This window comes from Plectropomus leopardus, chromosome 4 (genome assembly GCF_026936395.1).
Source record: "Plectropomus leopardus strain MGB_pleo_1.0 chromosome 4, ASM2693639v1, whole genome shotgun sequence".
NCBI lineage: Eukaryota > Metazoa > Chordata > Actinopteri > Perciformes > Serranidae > Plectropomus > Plectropomus leopardus.
Window position 1 is genome coordinate 35,521,891 of NC_142179.1, and position 21,309 is coordinate 35,543,199.

The window sequence follows — 21,309 nt, forward strand, 5'->3', positions numbered from 1 at the left end:
CTTTAGCTAAGACATTGGTGAGTTTCCTCGAATAATTTTATTTTCGAATCTCTGTTACTGAAACTGAAGCAGTGAAGTTCGTGGCCTGCTGTTCCAGTTTTGCACAGTTTGTCCCAGCTCAGTCTCTTAAGACTGTCACTTCAGCACAGCTTTGTGTTTGTGTGTGTGTGTGCTTGTGTGTGTGTGTGTGTGTGTGTGTGTGTGCATGCGTTTGAACGCGTGCGTGTGGTCTTCCTCACTCCCTCTCCTCACTATAAAACTCATTTTTGAGAGAGCCTGTTCTGGGAAGATGACAGTTCAGTATTTTTTCTCTTGTCCTCATATCTGTGGTGCTGTCCAATATCCAACATGATTTATTTGAAATGCTTTACAATTTATTCTTCACGCCTTAACTGTGCTCAACTAATCATTGTCTAGATAATTAAAATCCCTCAAACTACTGCCGTTATCTTTGCTCTTAACTCTTTCTAGCAGCACTGAGGTCATGCCCTCTCTCATCTTTCTGGGAATAGGGAACCTCACAAATCAGTCTTAAACCCCAGAAATGAGTTAGCATTTCAGTACTCCTGGTTCCCTCCTCTCAAAGTCAATGGAATTTTTGAAAGGGTTTTTTGTTAAATGCCCAAAATGCCGGTGGTCAACACAAGCGAAAGAGACTTTCACCTCTTGTTCTATGACATAAAATACTTAAGTAAACACCCCATTTGAGAATCTTGAATTTTATTCTTAATCTTTTATTTGTTTTAAAAAAGGTGGCTGCCAGGAAGTGGCTAAGTACTTTAAACATAAAGTGATGTTCATTTGTAAAGATAGCTTGCTGACCTAAACATGTAAGTATCATAAACATATGTTTGACGCATTACTCCAAAATCCAAAGGAAACATCCTTTAAGATATATATTGTTTTATAGCACTTTTTATGTAATTTCCTGTTTTTGTTCATTTATTTTTTGCCAATTTCAGGTAAATTTAGTGTAACTTTCTACTAATTTCCTGCTCACTTTTGAGTCATTTTTTGTTAAGTTGCTAATTGGCAAGATAAATCAAACCAATTTCTCAGTTTTGAAGGGGTTAATACACTTTAAAGTTGCCGGACCAGGATCAGTTTATCCCTGTAATATTACAGGAGCATTCTGCTGATTCCCGAGTGGATAAAAATTTCATAAAGCTCAATAAGATCAGTATAGACCCTCACGTGAATAGTAAAGGATATAACAGGAATGTCACAGAGATACCACAGGATACAGAAAACAGAAAAGGTACATTAGGGTTAATATATACATACTCTTCAGAATCAGAGACAAACTCTAAGCAACATTATAGATATGAGAAGGAAATATTTTGAAAGCATGTTGAATTCAGTAGTGATTCCACTATAAATGTGTTGTTTGTTTATTCTGAGGCTGTGAGCGCCCACCATTCTTGGGTTAGTAGGTTTATTGGAGACGACTGCACAGTAGCAAATCTGCTTTTACACCTCCGAGCTCTCAATGATGTCGACGTTCTCCCTGTAGACGAAGCAGCTGGGGAAGATGCCAATATTTCCTGCAGTGTGTCCCTCCAGCCACTCCTCGTTTACTATTAAAGAGTGTTAGAGAGAAACATTAAGAAGCAGAGTAAGAACAGCGAACAAAACATCAAGACTTTTTATGATTCAGGACAAGGTTGACCTGCAGGGCCTCACCTTCACCCAGGATGTCGATGGTGTCTCCTTCACTGAACTCCAGGTCCTCTGGGCCCTGAGCAGCGTAGTCATACAGCGCCACCATCTGATAGAGAATGGTACGGTTGGCTAGGGGGTCTTCTGTCTGTAGTAGAACAATAGCACAATGAGGGGAATCATTAACCCTTTGGGCCTGCTTTAATATTACACACACTCGTATTGCTCTGCGCACAAAGTGCACTTTTCAAAATCAAGCTTTAAAAAAATATATTTTTATAGATTTTCTACTGTCATTGAGCTATTTTTTAACCGTCATCATTCGTAATCATAAATATCAAATATCCATGAATTTTCAGAATTTTAACCCTTTAACTGCCATGTTTTTGTCATGATGCTTTTTGTAGTTTGGTTTAGAGAACAAAAATGGACTTGGTTAAACTCAGTGAGAGATTGTGGTTTCGGTTAAAATAACCATGTACGTAACTTAAACTTATGTATTTGCATAAAGACGTAAAGTTCTTCTGACCCTAGACCTTTCTTCACTTTCAAGTAAGACCTTTCCTCATTGGGATACGTGTTCTTTCTTCTCTGGCTCTCTGGTTTTGTCTGTCTGCTGTTTGGTGCTGGGCAGGTTGTGTACAGTGGGTTTTTTAAGTGAAATTTTTCACTGAAAAAAGGGCCGTTGCTGTTCATGGTCAGCACGTCTTTGCCAAGAGGACATCCCATCTTTGATCCACTTTTACTGCAAAACGTTGATCAGTTCAGTTTTAATAATAGTAGGGTGAAAATCTAGCAGGGGGGCAACTACGACCCCAGGACACACCCCTGCAACTGATGTCTGACTTCAAACCCTGATGATTGTGTGGTTGTGAGTTTAAATCCTCACCTGGCACCACAGGGTGGCTCTGCCAGCCTCAGCCACCTCTTGCACAGTGTGTCCCGGCTCCTCCTCCCCACCCAGAGGTATCAGCACCCGGGACCCATGCTGCTTATGTCTGATGAGAGAGAGTGGGAGTGGTAAGGAGGAGTGCCAGTAGAGAATTAGATGGGAATGGCATCATAGAGGGATATGTGTAGACTGACAATAGAAAAAACAACTTTGTTCTATTTTAACAACTAGACAAATTAACTGGTCCCATTGAATGGAAGTGTAATGCATTCACTTGAGATCATATTATTTGCCTGTGATAGCCGTAGGTGGAGGCAATGTGTTTTTGGGTCAAGGATGAACTGATTAGATTTTGTGGGTCAAAGGTCAAGGTCACTGTGAACTTGCAAGTGTCTCACTCTCATGAACATGGTATCTCAAGTACACCTTGAGAGAATTTCTTTTGGAAATTTTATGAGAATTTGGTGGTCCAAAGTCAAAGGTCAAGGTTACTGTGACCTCATTAAAATGTTTTTGGCCATAACTCAATAATCGATATGCTAAATTTTCACACAAATGTTTAAAAGGATATAATGAAAAAGTGCTGACAATTTATATCCAAAAGGTCAAAGGTCAGTTGTGACATTATAATGTTCTGCAAAAACACTTTTCTGGCCATTATTTAACCTCATCTCAGGAACAGAAGGGGAGACATTTAATCAAATACTGAATTGTTGACACTAATCCTGAAACATTGCTGATTGTAGAGATCTTTTGTGCTGCCGAGGGGAAGATGTGTGTGAAGCATTCATGTTTTCACAGACATTGATGGAGGCATAAACCATGTGGCTGTAATTCTAGTTCTGAATTAACAAGATGGGGCAGCTGTGGCTCAGAAGTAGAGCAGGTTGTCCCCTAATCAGAAGGTCAGGGATTCCAACCCCCGCTCCTCCAGGCAATATGTTGAAGTATCATTGGGAAAGATACTGAACCCCAATGCTGCGTCATTGCAGTGTGCGTGTGTGTGAATGATTACTGAGTAGCAGGTAGCACAATAAACGGTAGCCTCTGCCACCAGTGTGAAAATGGGTGAATGTGACATATAGGGTGAAAGCACTTTCAGTGGACAAAAAAGACTAGAAAACCACTAAACAAGTACTGTCCATTTACCATTATGATCTGAAATTCTGAAAAAAGTTTTTATGAAATAAAATAATTCTGCTATCTTTTTTCCTGAATTACTGAGATAGATATCTTGTAATTTTTTTTAAAAAATAATAATATGTTTCATGTCATTAATACAGATAAACGTAGCAAATATTCTTTTTTCCCATAACAATCCCAAAAAGTCTGAAAAATGGGAAAAAAGTTATTCTCAAGTGAATGTATTTCAGTGTGGTACCACTGTTATCCGTTCTTAGATGTCATGTTATGTTTAATGATGAGGCTGTGTTAATCCTATTCCGCTGTTTCTTGCTGCTTTCATGGACCCCTCTCATGTCGACGGAGCTGCAGCCTCAGTGTCCAATGTCTTATGTTTTTTTAGCCAGAACAGATATTGGACCCACAGGGTGGAGTGGACAAAGAAGCGTATATTTTTAGAAAAGAGGCATCACTTGTTGAAATTGGAGGAGACAGAAGTGGGTTGGCAGGCCTGTGGTTACCTGAGGCGCAGCTGAGATGCTGGCTGGCCCAATTTCTCTGCAATGTGCTCCTTCAGTTCACTGTACGTTGTGTCCAGAGGGACAGACAGAGCCACGGTGTATACGTAGTGGACCTTTACCACCACAGAGGACGCCTCTGCTCCCTGAGCTTCATCGTCATGCTGGGAACAAAAAGCATTAAAAGATCATGTAAATGCAGATTTTATTTAAAAGTAATGATCTGGTCCAATCAGTGCGAACACTTATTATGTGGTAATAGCAATAGTACTAATATTAGTGTCACTAATACTAGCATTACTCCTGCCTGTACAATTCTAATTATTACTAGAAGTAATACTAGTATAATAATAGTTTTAGTTATTGTTACTTTGAATGTTTTACAGAAACAGGGCCTGCCCAAATGTTTTTAGGGCCCTAACAGAATTTGCCCCCTGGGAACTGTTGTCCATTAGTTACATATCTAACTATCTAACCCACCTATACCTTTAATTCTGGAGGTCAGAGGTCCGTATCTTCTCATTTTTCTCATTAACATTTTTATAGAGCACTTCTAAAAATGTTTTTAATTTTACTTTTATTTTTATTTTTTAGTTTATTAATCTGTGCACGGGCGGCACGGTGGCACTGTTGCCTCACAGCAAGAGGGTCCCTGGTTCGATCCCGGGTTGGAATGGGACTCGGTCCGTGGGTGGGGGCCCTTCTGTGCGGAGTTTGCATGTTCTCCCCGTGTCTGCGTGGGTTCTCTCCAGGGTCTCCGGCTTCCTCCCACATTCCAAAGACATGCAGCTCAGGTTGATTGGTGACTCTAAATTGCCCTTAGGTGTGACTGTGAGCATGTACGGTTGTCTGTCTATATGTGTCAGCCCTGCGATAGTCTGGCAACCTGTCTAGGGTGTACCCCTCCTTCTGCCCAATGACTTGCGAGGACAAACGGTTACGGACAATGAATGAATGAATAATCTGTGCACACAAACACCCTATTCATTCTTTCATTTTTTTAAATCTACAGATGCACATTTTCACATCATATCATGTGACCACAGCAAATGGCATCTGCACTCTGCCTCTATGGGGAACCCATGGTGGTCAGCAGAAAATGTTGGCTTTGTGCAAATTTTGCAAACCACAGATATTGTACATTTGTGTGTTTCATATGTACCACATTTCTAAAGTGATGTAGTATATGAGCTGAATTTGCCATCTGGAGGTGGAGGGGATGGTGGATGGTGTCTCTAAACTGGCCTGACCCTGGCTGATGTGTTTGCTTTGGTTTGTTGTGAGGTGTGTTTTGTTCAGAAAAGGATCTGCAGGCTTCACACTCTGCTGTTCTGTCTTGGGAGACTGAACGGAGTGAATGTGTGATTAACTATACTGTTTGATAATTCATGTTGTAATAGAATGCGCTGTTTCTTTGAACAGCTCTCTCATTTTTGTGTGGAGCATCAGATTAAATTTACAAACCCTAACACTCGTCTTAATGAATTAAGACAGGAAAGTGTAAAGTACATGGTAACAAATACCTAAATTGATATAATCCTTCCTTGTTATTTTTCTTTGACCTTTGAATGAGTCCGATGGTTAATGAGCCCGATAACCTATATTTACAACTGATATACATTTACAATAAAAATGAAAGTCTCTCTGTCAATATTTAGAATTTGGACTATATCAAACTCCAACACAAAACTTTGTTTAAATGCCTTTAGCCAATGCTTAATAAAAACTGAAACGTTCATCATCATATACAGCAAGTTCCCAGCAACTTTTTTTATAAAGTCAAGTGAAGATTTAAATGAAAAAGGAATAAATAGGAATAGCTCCCTGAGGTTTTAAAAATTAAAAGTCCCTCTAATGCTGACACTTTCTTTGCATTTTTTAATTAATTAATTTTATCTGGGATCATTAAAATGAAATACAGATACAGATAATCGGCAAAATCCCAAATATCAGTCCCAATGATTGGCCAGGCCGATAATCTGTTGTCCTCCTGTTGCTCATTGACATATTTCCATGTTTTTGAAAGAAATCAAGCCATTTTGCAAGTTTGAAAGGGTTGACACAAATCTAGAGATCTTGATGTAGTCATTAAAAATATTAACATCGGTCTTCATAAAAAAATATATATTTATATAGATTCCAGAGTGTTCTTTTTGCCTTAAGAGCAGGATGAATTAAACCGAAACAAATTGAGGACTGGATTTTTGTCTTGTGGAATTCTTAAGAAGCAGTGAGCGTGACTGTGTATGATGAAGAAGCTGCAGTAATAATGTGTGTAGTCTCTTTGTGTAAGCTCCTGTAATCCTCGGTCAGTGCACCATGAAACTTCATCAAGCATCTGCATTAACATCACTGAGACTAATTCCCTGAGCATGTGTCGTATACGTGATGATTAAACTAATTGATTATAGTGATTAAATGAGGCATCTGTAGCTGCTTTTGTTCAAGATGCAGCAGGTTGCCATGGCTCACTCATTATGGGCTGGAAGATATAAAAAAGCATCATCTTCATCCTCAGTTTGAAATGAAATCATCCTCAGTGAGCCTGTTAGAGAGAAACTGTTTTGAAGTGGCAAATGTGGAACAGGAAGTCCATTAGTTAAGGACTCATCTTTTCAGGTCACTGTGGCATGCAAAAAACACACAAAAGAATATTTATATCCAAACGCTGACTACCTCTCCCTCCCTTGAGCGTCATAGTGACTTAATCGGGACACATCAGCATTCCCCCTGCTAAGTTCAACCTTACTAAGCAGTTTCTTCTCAAGTAGGCACAATCCTCCTAAATTTAGATCACGTAGAAAGAGAAGGAGAGTGTATGTGTGGTATGTGTTTGTGTGTGTCTCGCCCTGGATGCGCGAAGAACATAACTTTGATGTGATTTTACCTTCGAGCTTGCTCAGATGAATGTGACTTTTCAGAGGGGGGATATTACCTGGTTGCTGGCTGCGTTGGCTGTGTACTGGGGAGGCTCAGAGGCAGGCAGCGGAGCGTGGGTGGCAGTAGTGTAGGACGGAGGTGGAGTGTCTGAGGTAAAACGGACTGCTGGGAAAACAGTACATGTACAGTCTGAGCACACACAGTACAAGTCTAACAGAAAAGTTAGACGGGTAGATGCTCTCTGAGTCTCTTCCATTAAACCAGTGACATTCAACTTAAGTCCCACGGGCCAATCTGGCCCCTGATAGGGTGTCAGGTGGCCCCCCAAACATTTTCTAATCCACAATAAAAGTGAAGTGATCCTTACTGAGGATTGTTTTGTACTGTTAATTTACATACAGTGCCACAGTGCATAAAACAGCATCAAAACAGAGCTTTTTTATATCTAAAAAAAATCAGGGGAGGATCCCCTGCACTCCCTGACAGAGGTCCTAGCTTAGCCCTTAATGTCCTAAAAGCCCAGAAAGTTCCTAAAATCCTAGAAATGTCATAAAATCGTATAAATGTTCTAAAATCCTAGAAATGTCCTTAAATCCTGGAAATGTCATAAAATACTAGAAAAATCATAAAATTGTAGAAATGTCATAAAATCTTAGAAATATCCTAAAATTGCAGAAGCATCCTTAACTCCAAGACATATTAGAGGCAGGAGGATTTTAGAGAGAATGGGAGGACCAAGAGGACTAAGATGATTTTTTTCTTACCTCGAGGTGGAGCCACAGAGCTGGGCTGAAGCTGAGGGCGAGTGGGTGGCTTGAGTGCCGGTGGGAGAGGGATCCCACTGGGAACTCTCTGTGGGAGGAAATGAAACAGGAAGGTCAGGGAAACAGCATTTGTTTTTTTCTAATGGTAAAAAAACACAAAGCATTTTTCTCCCAGCAGGAAACTTATCTCTTGTGAAAAGGAGTACAGTGATATGGTGTTGCGGCTGAAGGGCTTAAGTGTAGCAGGCTTTTTTAGAACATTTTCATGTTTTTCCTGACACAGCAGTTTTGCCGGCTGGTCTCGGGGGTGCAGCAGAGATACAGCTCCGCTCAGTGTGAGTCTAATTTAGTCTCTCTGAAGTGCCACCATTAAAGCTTTTAAGTGAAACCCACTGTGTTTCCTTTCAAGATGACCCTGAAATGTATTGGCCAATGCATCATAAAATGTATTATAGTATTACATTGACAATACGTTACATTCTCCTTTTTGCCTTTAGCCATCTTGACATCTGCAGGCTCGAGCAGGGACATTGGCAGGAGTCCTCTCTGAAACATAAAGGATTGAAAATCAGATAGTGATGTTTAAAAGACACAAACTCCAAGAAAAAAACCCACAGATTTGTCACCAGCCACTAGGGTCTCAGGATTGTGTCCGCAAATTTGGAGGATTTTTAGATTATGCCTTTTATACCGAGGGCTTTATGTTTTCGTGTTGTCTGTCTAGCCGCACGTCTGTCTGTCTGGACTGTTGTGAATACCATATTTCAACATCTAGAGGGAATTTTCTTCAAATTTTGCACAAACATTCACTTGGACTCCATGATGAGCTGATTGGATTTTGGTTGTCTTGGGTCAAAGGTCAAGGTCACTGTGATCTAATCAGTTTCATTCCTGTGAATGCAATATCTCAAGAACACCTTGAGGGAATTACTTCAAATTTGGCGTAAACATTTGCGTAGACTCAAGGATGACCTGATTACATTTTGCTGGTCAAAGGTCAAGGTCATGGTGGCCTTACATTCGTCTCAATCTTGTGAACGCAACATCTCAAGAACACCTTGAGGGAATTTCTTCGAAGTTGACAAAACATTCACTTGGACTCATAGATGAGCTGTTTAGAATTTGGTTTTCAAAGGTTATGGTTACTGTGACCTTGCAACCATCTTATTGTTATGAACCCGATATCTAAAGACGGGCACAAGGGAGTTTTCTCACATTTGGCACAAACGTTCACTTGGACTCAAGAATGAACTCATTAGAATCTGGTGGTCAAAAGCCAATGTCACGGTGACCTCATACATGTTTTGGGCCTTAACTCAAAAAATAAATAAATATCAGTCTATAGGATCCACACTGGATCTTTGGCTCATTGTAGATTCATAGATTCTCAGTCTCTTCACCTGTCCATCATATATGACAGTTGCCATCCCATCCCTGTCTTCCTCGCCAAATAAGAACACCATGGCCCCTCCTGGCACAGTCAGCTGTCCTGGGCCCCGACCCATGTAAGGAGTCCGCATACGCATGTATCGAGAATCCCTTACAGGTGGTGAAAAGACTAAATCAGTCATAAATGTACAAACATTATTACTGTAAAGTGCTGTTCAAAAGCAGCATCAGCTTATCACCAGCTCAGGTTAATAATGTTTCTTTTATACTCACTGAGCTCCATCCACCTTGGGCTCATAGAAACCAGGTTTCTGTGGTGAATAGAGGTGAAAGTTAGCAAAGGGACTTACTGTCAGTTATGTCTGTATTCATACTGACACTGTGGTCATTCTTACCTGCATCCTTAGAGGTTCAAAGCCTCCAAAATCATCGTTGGGAATCATGGAGGAAATCACCTGCAATCAGAGCATCATGCATTGCTGTTCTGCAATATTTTTTCCTCTCATTTACACTGACAAGTTCAAGTTGGGGAATCTTGTCTGAGCATCCATACACCCATGACACAAAATTTGCCATAGAGGGAACTGTACCTTTGCTTTGCCCAGGAAGTCTCTTTGCTTCAGCTGCTCCACATCCTGTTTCCTGGGACGAAACATCACATCCTCAGGCACCATGAGAGGAGCCAGGACCTCTCCCCTCTGTTAAAATCAGAAAGGTATTTTTTTTTTCTCATACAAAAAAGCTGTATTGTATTTTAGTGTACTGTTTTCCTGTAAAACGAGAAGGTTTGTAACGCGACTGCCATGTTAAATAGTCAAGCCCAAAGTAAGCACTGCCAACCAGCCGTAGCAAACGTCCTCATTTTACAGCGAAACAGTGCACTAAAATATGTTTGTGAAAACATTTGAGATGAGAAATAGACAATGCAGTAACAGACTCCTGATCTGTATTTGATTAGTGCTGCCTAATTTTACAGTTTGACCACAGATCATGAGCAGTGGTTCACATGATTGACAGCTGTGTTTGAGACCCCTCCGCTCTGACTGGTTTTTATTGTTCAGGCATGGTGGATAGTAGCAAATGCTGATAGGAGCACTACAGGAAGGACAAAATATATGTCTGTCTCATGTACTACTGCAAAGAGGTGGAAAAAAGTTTTTTTAAAAAAGAAACTTACCTCAAGAAAATGCTAAAATAGTTATGGAATTGTATACATTAAAATACACCAATGCGTATCAGCTTGTGCCTTCTTCAGATGTAGTGACACACTGGGAAGAAAGCAATGAGCAATGACATAAGAAATTACCCAAAAATTAGCAAAAGAATTTTCAAAAAGTACAAGGAACCTAGCTGAAAATTTGTAACAAAAGAGAAAAAAATGATAAAATAAAAGAATAAGAATAAATAACAATAATAAAAGAAAAGAAACAAACAAAAACACAATGAAATGATCTGAAAACATGTTGAAAAAATGATTTCGCAAACTCTCTACCATAATTTTAAACTGTAATTATAATCAATATTTTTTAAAAATTTTATTTGAATTTGTGGAACATTTTATTATCAAGTTGCTCATTGCCTTTTTCTCATATTTGTGAAATAGATTACGTTCATTTGTTTAGGGTTCAGGAGTTAAAATACTATACTGGAAGCTGTCTAAAAGCAGCACAAGAAAAGTGATGTTGCTCTCGATTTAAAAGGGTTAAAGACACATCCACGGTCCTCACTTTGGAAATCATCCTAATCTTTCTATCCTTATTAGGACATCAAGTATGGCAAAGGTATAAATACAAACAACAAACATACATGACATGAATAGTGCAGCGGTTGTTGAAATTCAACACCAAAGTCGGTCTCATGTCCTTTGCAGTCTGTTGTGAAAGTTGTGACACTCACCAGGACGCTGTCCAAAGCCACCTCCAAGTTTCCCCCTCGGCCTGCTCCTCTCTCCTGGGAGGCTGACAGCAGAACCTCCCTGGCCCGCTCCCACTGGCCCATCCGACAGTACACAGCTGCTGCGTTATATAATACCTGGGGGACACGTCACAATTATACATGTCAGTTACATCCCATTAATATTCATGTTACCTTTATTGAGATTTTACATCATCTACCTCGACAAACTGTCCTTATGTGGGCCGATGCTAATGATTCAGTGATTACTTCAGTAACGTTTCTGTCTTTCAAAATGTACGTTTTTGGTTTTGGTACAAAAACTCCCCACACACTCAAGTCTGAGGACACTGGAGGACGGAGCTACAGAGGCTAAAAAGCAGCATTACCAAGCATTCACCAAGGTGACATGTCTGTGCATTAGATGCTTCTGTTGGAGCTGAGATTTAAATAGCCAGAGACCAGTGCCACTTTGCACAAGATTTTCCACCTTTAAGAATAATATTGTCAGATATGCAGCATGGTGCATTATTTATCCCTTTTTATTGTGCCAGTCATTGTCAAACTTTTGGTGATATTTTGATCCGTCATGTATATACTTGAGTGTTTCAGTTCAGTTTGTTCAATTGTTAACTCTTGTTACTGTTTTGTGGAACTGCTTTACTGTGATGGCAGCAAAACAATAGCAGCACTGTGACTGATGGAGACATGCCAACAGCTGTCACTGTTGTAGGAAAACGTGTCTCAGTTACAGAGCTCTGTCTTTATCAAGTATCTGCCTCTCAGCTGATCATTCAAAAAATAATGACTGAACACCAATACTTAATGTTTTCCAAAACATGAAGGGTTTGTGTTATTTTGGGAGGCATTATATGTTGAAACTTTAGCAGATACGTTAAAACTCTACGCTTCAACAATCATGTGGTAATGCAGGTTCAGGCAGGTTGACCCTGCTGCCATCTAGCATCAGCTGGCGTACCACCAGACTATGGAGCACTTTCTTTCCCCAGCCTGTAAAAATCCTAAACTCCTCCTTCGACTCCAAAAGATGTAGCAGGATTTAGGGACAAATTTGAATTTTATTAAATCTACCTTGTAAAAACCACTTGGATATGTATAGGAAAATATCATGTTTTGGCTTAAAACACCCAATTTTTGGGGACATAATCCCCACTGAAAACACAGTGGTGTCTCTGTAAAACAATTGCTTTTTTTTTCTTCAAGTGATGTCTTGAACTACTTTTTGTACCATTATGCTGCGCAGTGAAGAAAAAAGATGCCTTTCATTGCACTTTCTCTGCTGGAAATGCAGTGATGTCTTGATAAAAAAAGAACTCCTTTTTGTGGCACTATCCTGGCAGGAAGCGGAGCAATGTCTCAGGGAAAGAAACACCTTTGCAGCATTATCCCTGCTGGAAACTGTGATGGGACACGACAGAACACCCACATTTTGTGCCTTAAGCTGCCGGAAACACAGCAAAGGGTCACTACAAAATAGCCACATTTGGTGGCCAAAAAAGCTGCTGCAAACTCGCAACTTGCTTAAAAAACAACCAGTGTTGTTGTTGGTGGGTCTCAAACAGTGGTCTGCAGCTTGGCTGGTGTCATGTCATCCAACATGCCTTCCAACTCCTAATGAGGATGTCAGCTACGTCACTTTAAAAATGTAGATATGATACATACATACAAACTGTAACATATTTGTGGTTTGCCCAAATGTACATGCAATATAAATGCAATATTTACTCCTTGTAATTGGGTTGCTTTACCACCATTAAGAGTTGTGTTGTGTGATTCTGCAATCTACAAGCCATTGTTTCACCATCAAGCCCAATCAGTATAATCCTGATTACCATCATTATGCATGATATCACTCTAGAATCCATTCAGCTCATCGGATTTCCTTGACGACCAGTGTGGCTGTCACGTATTTTACATAAACAGCATCTTTTCCATCATATCAGAGGATGGATGATGCTGAATGTCTGATAAAGTGATTTCTCACACTGATAGTCACATTCGCCTTTAAGCATGTTAGCTGGATAGTTGAGCTGTTACTGAGTTCCTCCAATCACAGGTGCATTATCTGTGAAAAGACAGAGCATGTCTTATCTGAGCTGTGGGAAGAAATATGTGATGTTGTGTAACCTCCATCAATGAGGCTTTGTTAGCTTCCAGGTGTGTGCGACGTTTGAACTACACAATGGAGGTGATGACAAAGCACAGTTCGCTCTGCATTTTCATTCCTCAGTACAGATGGGATTGGATTTCCTTTTTATTTCATTGCATTGTGTCAGAAGTAGCATGCTGGAGGCTTACAGTTGCCGGTGCATAGTGCAGTGTGTATTTGTGCGAGGCTGAATGTCAGACCTGCCAGCTGTAGAGTTTGAATCGCAGTCCCAGCTGTCTGTAGTCAATGACCATGTTTCCTCTCATATGCTTCTGTGCCCAAATACAGTCTGATAGAGCCTCTTCCAGCCTGGGGAGACAGCGATGCACAGACAAGCAAACAGAGAAAATTCAGAGCTGGACAGAAATGGATAAAAAAGGTACATTTTTAAGATGAATAACAAAAGCTGAACAACACGAACATTGTGGTTTTACAGAGGTGTTGTGGGTCAGACTTTTTGTTCGTCATGCAGTCTACCCCGGTTGCCCAGCAACATCACAGTGATGAAAAGTCTCCAGGAAGTGAGTGCGCCCAACCAAAAAAAAAAAACAGCCCAGCACACAATTACCCATGAAACCACACTGTGGCTTTTTTAAAGAATTTATTAATAAGATGATTGAATGTTCATAGCCATAGTTGCATCAACCATAGAGTGCTCCAGGGATGACATTTTTCTGGAGGCCAATATGGAAGTTAACACCCTGATCTCGTGTTCAAAAAGTATATGGGATTTACTGTTGGATTTTGATTATTGCAGAAAATAAGCTCTGTGGCAAACAAATGTATTAGGCACTTACACACTTTGTTCAGCAAGATAATTTTTCAAGATTTTTGCACGACTTAATGTCACCACCGCAACAAGGCTGTAAAGCCAAGTTCAGCGTGATGACGTTCTGTAGTCTTATTTAGCCACTTGTTGGCAACCACATTTTTAAGACTCATAGAGTGGAAGCCTCGAGTTTGGCATTTTGGATTTTTGGAACTAGTAGTAACCATATTTGGATAGGATAATGGAGATAACCTTATCACTAGCTGGCAGCTTGGTTAGCACAGTGCATTTACAGCTGTGGTTAACTGTGATAATGCTAATGCTAATTTTCGTGGTTAAAACCATTGAAACAAAATGTGCTCACCAGAAAAGCTTTTTTTCTGGTCTTTTAGTACAACCAGACACCGAACAAGACTTTTTTAGGTGTGCCAAACATTACAGTAAGCTTTTATGAACTGAAAACACACTGAAATAGTGACAGCATCTTTGTGACTACTCTGTGAAGCTTGAGTTAAATGCATGGTTACGTTACCTAACCAATGTTGTCAACAGATAGCACCCATCTGACACTCAAAGAGGCAATGCTATTAATTATGTATGACTTTAAAGCTAAAATAATTTGAACAGGTGAGTTAGGCTATGCTGTTGGAGCTAGCCTCTAATGGCCATTAAAGAAACTGCAGTTTTTGGCACTTGTGCTTTGGCATTACTTTTAAGCCCTGGAGGTTGTTGCCTGGATATAACGTGTTAATTAGTGAGCTTTGGAGGTGCTGGCAGGCAGATATTGTCACCTTTGTAAAGAGCCTCTGTTTTCAGTCTTATAGGCTAAGCAGCCTCTGGCCTTACATTTACAATACAGATATGAAATCCTCTCATCTAACTCTCACCAAGAAGTCAAATGAGCGTATTTCCGAAAATGTCACACTATCCCATAATACATCCATGTTCTAACTACTAACTCCAACCAATTAAGTCGTCATAATATTTTTTTAAAAATCCCTTATAAAATTAAAACTATAACGTACAGTTTACAAGTTTAAACATAAAGGTCAACCGATCTGTTTTAAAAAATTGCATCACTTTAAGGAAGCAACAATACCATTTCTTGTGACCGAAACTCTGCACCCTTCAATGAGCAGCAGCCACCGTGGCAGGGTGATAGCAAACTGACTTCCCTTTATTTCCCATCTGTGAGATTAACACATCACAGTAGTGTCAAAAGTTACATACTCTGTCTTTAATGTTGTGTAGACTGTAAGTCAGTGTTTGGAACAGAGTGCAGTCTCCCACCTGTCAATCTGCATCATCACTCCTGCTCTCTGGAAGAAGCCGACAGCGAGTCGTTCATCCTTGGCGAGAGCGAGGTCTAAAGCCTGGACATGGAAAAGACAAGGCGTTGTAATGGACATTAGAATTAAATAACAAAACAGAGGTGTCTGAGAGTCTGAAGCGCAGAATTTTCCTTTCCAACCCTCCTTATTATCCTCCAATGCACACAACACACAGACCTTCACGGCCAGGTCCAGCTGTCCCAGGACCAGGTGAGCCGAGGCAGCGTTGAACAGAATGTGAGAATTGGGTTCACTGATCTGCTCCATTTTGGACAGAGCTCCTTCCCAGTCCTTGGCATCCGCCGCCTGCACCGTCTCGTCCCATAACCGCAGTAACTCAGTGTAAAGCATTCTGGACAGCGAAGACAGAGGGAGAGAAAAATACGATATTAAAATAAGATATTAAAATAAGATATTTAAATATTAAAATAAGATATTATCTCCTGTTACTTCATCCCTATCTGTGTCAAAAATCATAGATAATAATTGGATAAGGAAATAGAGGAAGAGGTAGACAATTTTACAAAAACAAAATAACTTCAAAAAATTGGTATTAAAATATGTTTATATAGGTCCATACATTTTATCTTATTTATTTTTTCATTTACTTTTTTGCATTTGTAAAAAAAACAAAAAGAAAAGAAAAGAAAAAGGAAATTACTACTGTAAGGTTAAAGATTTGTTTTATTGTCATTCAGCAAAGACATCAGAGATTCTGATTTTTGACTCAATTTAAAAACATAAATAAAAACAAAGAATGGCATGTACAAAATAGGGACATCAATGAATACAATGTATAAAAACTGGATAAGTAAATAAATAAATAAATAAAAAGTTCCTGGACATGACACAGGAATAAAGGGGGGGCAGGGGGGGATTATTGCACAGCAGATAAAAAAATATTGCACATATTTACATAGCAGCTGCCTAGTTATGGAGGAGAAAAAGGTTGGCTGTTTAGAGCTTTTTAAAAACATAATTATTTGAAAATTGATACATATAGGCTGTGTGGTGATATGTGAGGATTACTGAATTTGTCTGGAAATTAAATTAAATGTAACAGATCCAAAATCAAGCTGACACACACAGAAAAAAAACACCTATATGTTATATTATGGATACATTTTAACATTTTTGCTGGTCTAAGATGAGTTAATTTAAAGTTTATGGACAGTATTATTGTAGTTCAGTATATGACTATCATATTTTATGAAGTGATTTTTAACGTTATTCAACATGTAATCTGAATAGTAAACTGTTACTATTGCTATCAAATAAATGTAGTGGAGTGAAAAGAACAATATTTCCCTCCAAAATGATATGTGTAGATTTTGGGGAGGAGGCAGGACGGATGAGTATCGCTCAGAATTAAAAATGTGCATTTGCCTCCCAGTAAAACACTAAAGCAGCAGAGGTCTTTAACTAAATTAAAAACATTCAGACTATAACTTGATGTAGAAAAGGTATAAATTGGTGCATAAAAACTTGCACCAGAATGCAAGAAATGAAGTGTTTGACTCCCATACTCTGTGTTTCACATGTGGCATGATGAAACAACACCTACACCATTATCGGAAATATTGAGTAGATGTATGACAGCAGTTACAAATATTTCAGCAAAGTACTGTGCAATAGTGACTTAAATTTACAATAACTATGTAAGACTGTCTTAACTGTCCAATAATTGGTGCAATAATTCAACTGCTGTAATACTAATAATCATTCAACAGTACAATATTCTTTTCAGTATCCTAATTTATTTTTACTTATATACTTGCACTACTTTGGATTTATGTTTAACATACGATCCACAATCTATTTAAATGACTTATTCTTATATTTATAGACTTATTATTGTGCTATACATTGTAGCATCATACATAGCATAATGCACATATTTTATATTTTTACATAGCAGAATACTTTCTAGAATTTTACATAGTGTTATTCTCATACCAGGAATGTTAGCAGACTGTTGGCTGCTGTAGAAGAAGTACTCAAAACTTTCTTAAGTAAAACTATTAACAGCATCACAGCAAAAGTCCTGCATCTGGAGAGGTTATGTCAGCAAAATGTACATTCAAGGAGGAACTTTTTTTATATATTACTGTACAGTTTGATAACCCTTTGAAACCTCTGAAGCGAAGTGGTTTGACTTCTTTTAAGAACATGGGCAGAAAGCAATGAGCAACGTAACAAGACATGGCTCAAAAATTAGCAGGAATTAAAAAAAAAAAACAAAAAAAAGAAAATTACCCCAAAACAAGAAAATTACCCCAAAAAATCCTAAAAACAAAAAAATATATAAAATAAAAATATACACATTTTTGGTAACATAAGTTAATGGTTATAATAATGATACCTGTAGTTTTCTGGATATTTTTAAATGTTCCTCTTTTAAAAACAAAAAGAAAATCAGTTCATTTTTTGTCACCTTTTAGTAATTTCTATCCATCTAAACTGTGGGACATTTCTTGAGAAGTTGCTCTCATGTTTTCAAAAAAAAAAAAAAAGTCAAGGTTGCTCAGTCAAGGGTTAAATAGCTTGTGAAACATCTCAACAAAGCGCAAGAAAACAAATGTCGATAAAGGTTTCAAGGGTTTAATCTGTAACATTCTGTATTTTTTCCTGGAATACTTACTCGTAGCCGCTGCCTATCCACACATGTTGAGTTCAGTTCATACAAGCTGCACAGTTAACCAGAGAAACTTCACACGTCGTCCACATTCAGACTGCTCACCTGTTGTACCTGAAGAGAGGCCGCTTAGAGCTCAGTCAGTCTCTGGCTGCGTGCCTGCTGCTCTGCACTCCACACTCTGCCAACAGGGAAGTGAGAGTGAGTAAAACAGGCCTCCTCTGGAGTCTCCACCCTGCTGCTTACAAGGAAGTCCTCCATCCATATTCCACAGAGAGGACCCACAGAGGCACGTAGTCTCTGGAACGTACCTGTGGGTGTGACAGTTCCAACATACGAGTCACACAGGATTTCATTAAACCTGTCTGACCTAGTTTACATTTTTATCTTGTTTTAAAAGTAGCGCTAAACATGAATTTCATACAGCGGATGTGTTCCCATCTAGTGTTCCCACAACATTACCTAACATTACCTGCAAGCTGCAATAATGCTTGAAAGAAAACATTTTAATCTCATGTTCAAAAAATGTTTTAACTGCAACATTCTGAGGATGTTTTGGTGATGTTTTCAGGTGACAGATCATAGAATGTTCTTTTTTTTAGAAAATGTTCCCACAATGTTACATGAGAACAAAGGAGGAACATTTCCAAAGCAACATTCAGAACATGTTATTGAGGTCTGAGATTACAGCCCTTTTTTTAATGAACTGACATGTTAACCACAAAAAAAAACAAAAAAATGTTTTAAATATTTTTTGATGTTTATAGAGAATGTCACCCTAACTCTAAGAAGAATGCTCTGGGAACGAAAAGAAAACTTGCCACTGAAAACATTGCTAAGAAATTGCACTGGTTGTATCGTACCATTCTCAGAATGTTTTCAGAACCCAAAATTGCTAGCTGAGTTACTGCAGCCATTCACATTGTTGCCAGGTGAACTGTAAAACACAGGGACTTTATAGTAAAAGTACAGATATGTTTGGGTGCCCAGTAGCTCATTTGATAAAGCGGGCGCCCCATGTACAAAGTCCTTAAAAATAAAGGAAAGGTGTTAAAATACTGTTACTCGTCTATAAAGCACTTAATGGTCTCAGGCCTAAATACATTTCTGATTAACTTGTAACACTACGATGCATTCAGACACATCAGGTCATCTGGGACAGGTTTGCTCAGCGAATCAAAACCAATCGAGGTGAAGCAGCTTTTAGTTTTTATGCTCCCCACCTGTGGAACAAACTCCATGAATCTGAAAGATTTGCTAAAAACTGTTAACTCGTTTAAATCAGGGCTTATAGCATTGTTGTTTGCTGTGGCTTTATAATAACGTTTTGTTTTGTTTGTTTTTTTTGGTGCTTTGATTATATTTAAGTGTTTGAATGAAATTTTATTGTTCCTATGCACCTAAGTACTGAAAATAAATGTATAAGTCAATACTGTTTATACAAAAGCAGTGGTCAAAATTTTTAGAATTTTGAATGTTAATTCTTCATAACATACACCACCTTCAAACAGGAGCGTACATTACACAGAAAACTGATGTGGTTTTTTTTTCCAACTTTAAGTATTTATAAAAACAAATTAGCTAATTAGCTAACAAAGTTAGGTAAGATGCTTAGGGTAAATGTAGTGGAGTAAAAGTGAAAGCTGAAAGAAACATAAACTCAAGTAAAGTACAGATACTCTAGTACAGGTACTCTATGTACTTTAGCGAGGTATTATTACCTTGTTACACTGCATCACTGCTTTTATCCTGAGCATTGTTTGACTCTGAGACTGTATTGCCGAAACTCCATGACTGGAAAAATCCCATGTTATCTGTGTCGTAATGAGGTAAAGGTTTCTGTACCAGCTCTAATTGCACTGAGCCATTTTAATGCTAACACACTGCAGGAAGCTGGAGGTACACTCTTTGGTTTACATCATTGATTTCCTGAAAAACCTATCCAGATAGACCTTTGACCCCACTTTACAATTCCAGATATAGAAGTAAGAGGGAAGTAACTCTGCTTTCTTGAAGTAACAGCTCTGGGAACATAAAGTGACACGGTTTGTTACGCATACAGATGGTTACAGTGTAAACAGGAAACAAGGAAATGATTTGTTATTTCCAGTACTGAGTGTACTGGGTCAACCTGCTGCTCAGGTTGTGTTTTGTTTATCATGTGTAGTACTACAGCCACACTGTGGCCCCACCCACCACTGACACTCCACAGATATTTACCACATAGCCTGACTAATCAGTGGTGGAAAACGTATTCCTATTTATTTTTCAAGTAAATGTTGCAATATAACAATAAATAATAAGATCTTCACAAAGAATTATTCCTTTATATGTAAAAATTATGCATTCAAAAAAGTAAAGTACAGCATCACCATAAATGCAATGGTCAAAAGTGAAAGTACTAATTATGCTTCATAGAACTTTTCAAAGTTACATATTACTAAATAAGATTATATCATATTTTACTGTTTTCAGATTGTAGCCAATTTGTACCATTTTAGGTATTTTTATTTATTTGATTGTATTCTATTGTAGGCCTATTAATTTGTCTATTTTATTAGGTTTTATTTGAGGATTTTATAATATATTAGGTTAACTTAAACTTTTTTTAACTGCATGAATCAAAATGAGCCCCTATTATTGTTCAACCTTTGAAAATTGGGCAATAATAATATGCTTGATTTCTTTGAAAAACATAAAAGGAAGGCAATGAGTAACTTAAAAAGAAATCACCCAGAAATTACCCCCAAAAAGGGGGGAAAAGGAAGAAAAAACAAATCAAGAAAGTAAAACAAAAAATAAATGAATGACCTGGAAAAATGTGCATATAATAAATTTAAACTATATATTTATTATAATTTTTAATATTCAACAATTGTAGAAAAGTTGCTCAATGCATTTTCCCACGTTTTCGAAAGAAATCAAACCAATGTGGTCAGGATTTGAAGGTTTAAATAGCAGTGAAAGTGATTTCAATCCAGGTTTCAAAGGGTTAAGGTAGTTTGTGAAAGATTTATGGTAGTGTGTTTGTAAGGAATCTTGAGTAATTAGTGTTGTAGTATTTTTGTATTTTCACATGTTGTTTAAAAAAATGTAAATCAAAACATTAGTTTTGCTTCTTTGCCTGAGAGAATTGTAAATTGGCCTGGACACAAGCATTTTTCTTTCTTTCTTTTCTCGTTTCTGATGTATTTTTGCTGCTTAGAACACTGAAAGGGAAATTGCAGATTTTACGAAATGCACGTAAATGCAGCATGGATCACAACATTAGAGTGTCACGTGACACG

The 21,309-nt window shown here is 38.4% G+C and overlaps 1 protein-coding gene across 3 annotated transcripts; it reads right to left on the bottom strand.

The window, feature by feature from the left end:
- Positions 1-703: 703 nt before the first annotated feature.
- noxa1 (NADPH oxidase activator 1) lies at positions 704-18,450 on the bottom strand. 3 transcript variants are annotated; one of them, XM_042489014.2, is made up of 16 exons: positions 18,029-18,450; positions 15,565-15,739; positions 15,347-15,429; positions 13,488-13,596; positions 11,121-11,255; positions 9,815-9,922; positions 9,620-9,679; positions 9,498-9,535; positions 9,236-9,374; positions 8,313-8,381; positions 7,836-7,923; positions 7,127-7,233; positions 4,195-4,355; positions 2,549-2,657; positions 1,684-1,807; positions 704-1,577 (listed from the first exon to the last, which is right to left on the bottom strand). In XM_042489014.2, the coding sequence occupies exons 2-16, from the start codon at positions 15,736-15,738 to the stop codon at positions 1,471-1,473; spliced, it is 1,611 nt and encodes a 536-aa protein (XP_042344948.2). In that variant the 5' UTR covers position 15,739; positions 18,029-18,450; the 3' UTR covers positions 704-1,470. The 3 variants fall into 3 exon arrangements, with proteins under 3 accessions (XP_042344948.2, XP_042344947.2, XP_042344946.2); XM_042489013.2 differs by having other exon boundaries at positions 7,127-7,236; positions 18,128-18,441; XM_042489012.2 differs by having other exon boundaries at positions 7,127-7,236; positions 18,029-18,441.
- Between the last annotated feature and the right edge of the window lie 2,859 nt (positions 18,451-21,309).

Coding starts and splice junctions, on each gene's coding strand:
- noxa1 (XM_042489013.2), bottom strand. CDS start 15,738: ATGCTTTACACTGAGTTACTGCGGTTATGGGACGAGACGGTGCAGGCG. Junction 8,382..9,235: donor CTGTCATATATGATGGACAG/GTGAAGAGACTG, acceptor TTTATGTTTCAG/AGAGGACTCCTGCCAATGTC. Junction 7,924..8,312: donor CTAAAGGCAAAAAGGAGAAT/GTAACGTATTGT, acceptor TTCCTCCCACAG/AGAGTTCCCAGTGGGATCCC.